Here is a 2,148-nt window from a genome sequence, read left to right on the forward strand (position 1 = left end):
CGCAGCATTGCATCGGGGCATGCAGCAATGGCAGCCTGCGGCTATCTCTGCGGGATAGGAGACAGACACCCAGGCAATCTGCTGCTGTGCTGCTGCTGCAGCAGCAGCGACTGCAGGGGCTGCTGCATCGCCCATATAGACTTCAGTGATGTCTTTGAGGCTGCTGCATGCAGAACCACACAGCCGGAGACTGTCCCCTTCAGGTGCTGCTGCTGCTGCTGCTGCAAGCGTTGCCGCTGCTGATGCTGCCGCTGCTGATGTTTCTGCCGCTGCTGATACTGCTGCTGTTTTTGCTGCTATTGTTGCTGCTGGTTATTTTGCTGGTGCTGCTGCTGCTGCTGCTGCTGACGTTATCGCTATCGTTGTTGTTGTTGCTGCTGCTGCCACATACTGCATGCATGCACTGCATGCATGCAGTACCGGCTACATATATATATATATATATATGTTTTTGGGGTGTATGTGCATGCAGGCAAACGCGCATGCTTTCACGAGCTTTAGACGTTGGTGCTTCTGGGGGCATATTTTTGTCGTCTCTTTGCTTCTGCCTGACAACGCTAAGACAAAATAAATTTTATCTGTCTCTACTTCTTTCTGCATGCATCCTTGACCCTTCTCTCCCTCTTAAAGTCCTTAGACAGTCGCTACCCGAAGCCCCGCAACTTATCGAGGGGCCCCCAATGGGGGCCCCCCCAGCGGGTAAGCCTAGGAGTGGGCCCCCAGGGGGGCCCTCTGGGGGTCCCCCATGGGGCCCCCAGGGTACTGCTACTAACTACGGTGAAGGCATTGCAGTGCGCTGGCCGAGGACGAGAGAAGAAGTCCTTGAAAGGGTTTTAGACAAACTCAACGGAGTCGATTTTGGGTGGGTCTCTGCATGCATGCATGCATGCATGCATGCACGCATGCAGGCGTGCATGTAGCTCGGTTTGCATGTGTGCATGCATGTATGGATGCATGCGTTGTGGGGCTGCGTCTGCTGGAGAAGCCTTATCTGCCGGCATTACATTGCACGATAGCTGCATGCTTGCATGCATGCAGGGTTTAGGGTTTAGTGTGTAGGGTTTTGAATGCATGCATGCATGCATGCACTTCTTCTTGTCCGGTTTTCTGCATTTGTTTGTCTCTGCAGCCCCACCCCTCTAGCGGTTGCGGCCCAGGCGGGTCGACTTATTGAAGAAGCCACCAGCATCCGCAACCTCTCGAGAATGTACACAGGCTGGTGCCCCTTCTGGTAGACAAGGGGTCCCCAACGGGGCCCAAAGGGGACCCAGGGGGAAGCCCTAGGGGCCCCCATGCGGAGGGCCCTAAGGGTCTCTATGTGGGGGCCCTAGGGGGCCCCAAGGGGACCCAAGGGGGACCTAAGGGGGGGCCCTATGGGTATCTATGTGGGGGCCCTAAGGGGCCCCAAGATGACCCAAAGGGGCCCTAAGAGGGGGCTCTAAGTGTTTCTATGTGGGAGCCCTAAGGGGCCCCATGCGGTGGGGGCCCCAAGGGTGTCTATATGGGGGCCCTAAGGGTCTCTATATGGGGGCCCTAAGGGTGTCTATATGGGGTCCCTAAGGGTCTCTATATGGGGGCCTTAGGGGGCCCCAAGCAGGGGGCCCAAAGGGGGGGCCCAGAAGGAGGAGACGCATCTGCATGGGGGGAGTTGCACCGGGGGATCCTCAGGTAACCCCCACCTGTCCCTCAGGCGTTTCCCAAGGGCCCTTCAGGGGGTCCCCAGGGGCCCCTCAGGGGGCCCCCCGGGGATCCTCAGGGGGCCCCCAGGGGCCCCTCAGGGGGCCCCCAGGTGATCCGGACCTTTAAGAGGGCCCCAGGGGATCCTTAAGGGGCCCCCAAGGGATCCTCAGGGGGCCCCCAGGGTACCGTAGGGGGCCCCCTGGAACCCCTAACCAACGAGTTTGCCCATGAACGGAGGCCCTATAAGGGGCCTTTAGGGGGCCATTTGGGGCCCCTTGTTTGTTGTTTGTGTTGTTTGTTGTTTGCTTGTTGACATTTAGTGCGTAGACCCCACAGCTGCTGGGGTTCTAATCCGTGTTAATTATTTCATCCTAGTAGTCTGTGCAGCTGTAGCTAGCTGCGGCTAGCCGTTGCTACCTGTGGCTAGCCGTAGCTATCTGTGGGTAGCCGTAGCTATCTGTCGGTAGC

The 2,148-nt window shown here is 58.1% G+C and overlaps 1 protein-coding gene across 1 annotated transcript in view; it reads left to right on the plus strand.

The window, feature by feature from the left end:
- The window catches only part of EAH_00038580 (phosphatidylinositol 3-and 4-kinase domain-containing protein, putative), a gene marked incomplete at both ends in the record, with an annotated part of 17,072 nt that extends 15,837 nt beyond the window's left edge, over positions 1 to 1,235 (plus strand). Inside the window, 2 exons of the mRNA XM_013395455.1 lie at positions 473 to 862; positions 1,130 to 1,235. Of these exons, the coding sequence (XP_013250909.1) occupies positions 473 to 862; positions 1,130 to 1,235 (496 nt within the window). The remainder of the gene's footprint in view (positions 1 to 472; positions 863 to 1,129) is intronic.
- Positions 1,236 to 2,148: the final 913 nt, after the last annotated feature.

This window comes from Eimeria acervulina, genomic scaffold (genome assembly GCF_000499425.1).
Source record: "Eimeria acervulina Houghton genomic scaffold, Eah_scaff438, whole genome shotgun sequence".
In the NCBI taxonomy this organism is placed as follows: Eukaryota; Apicomplexa; class Conoidasida; order Eucoccidiorida; family Eimeriidae; genus Eimeria; species Eimeria acervulina.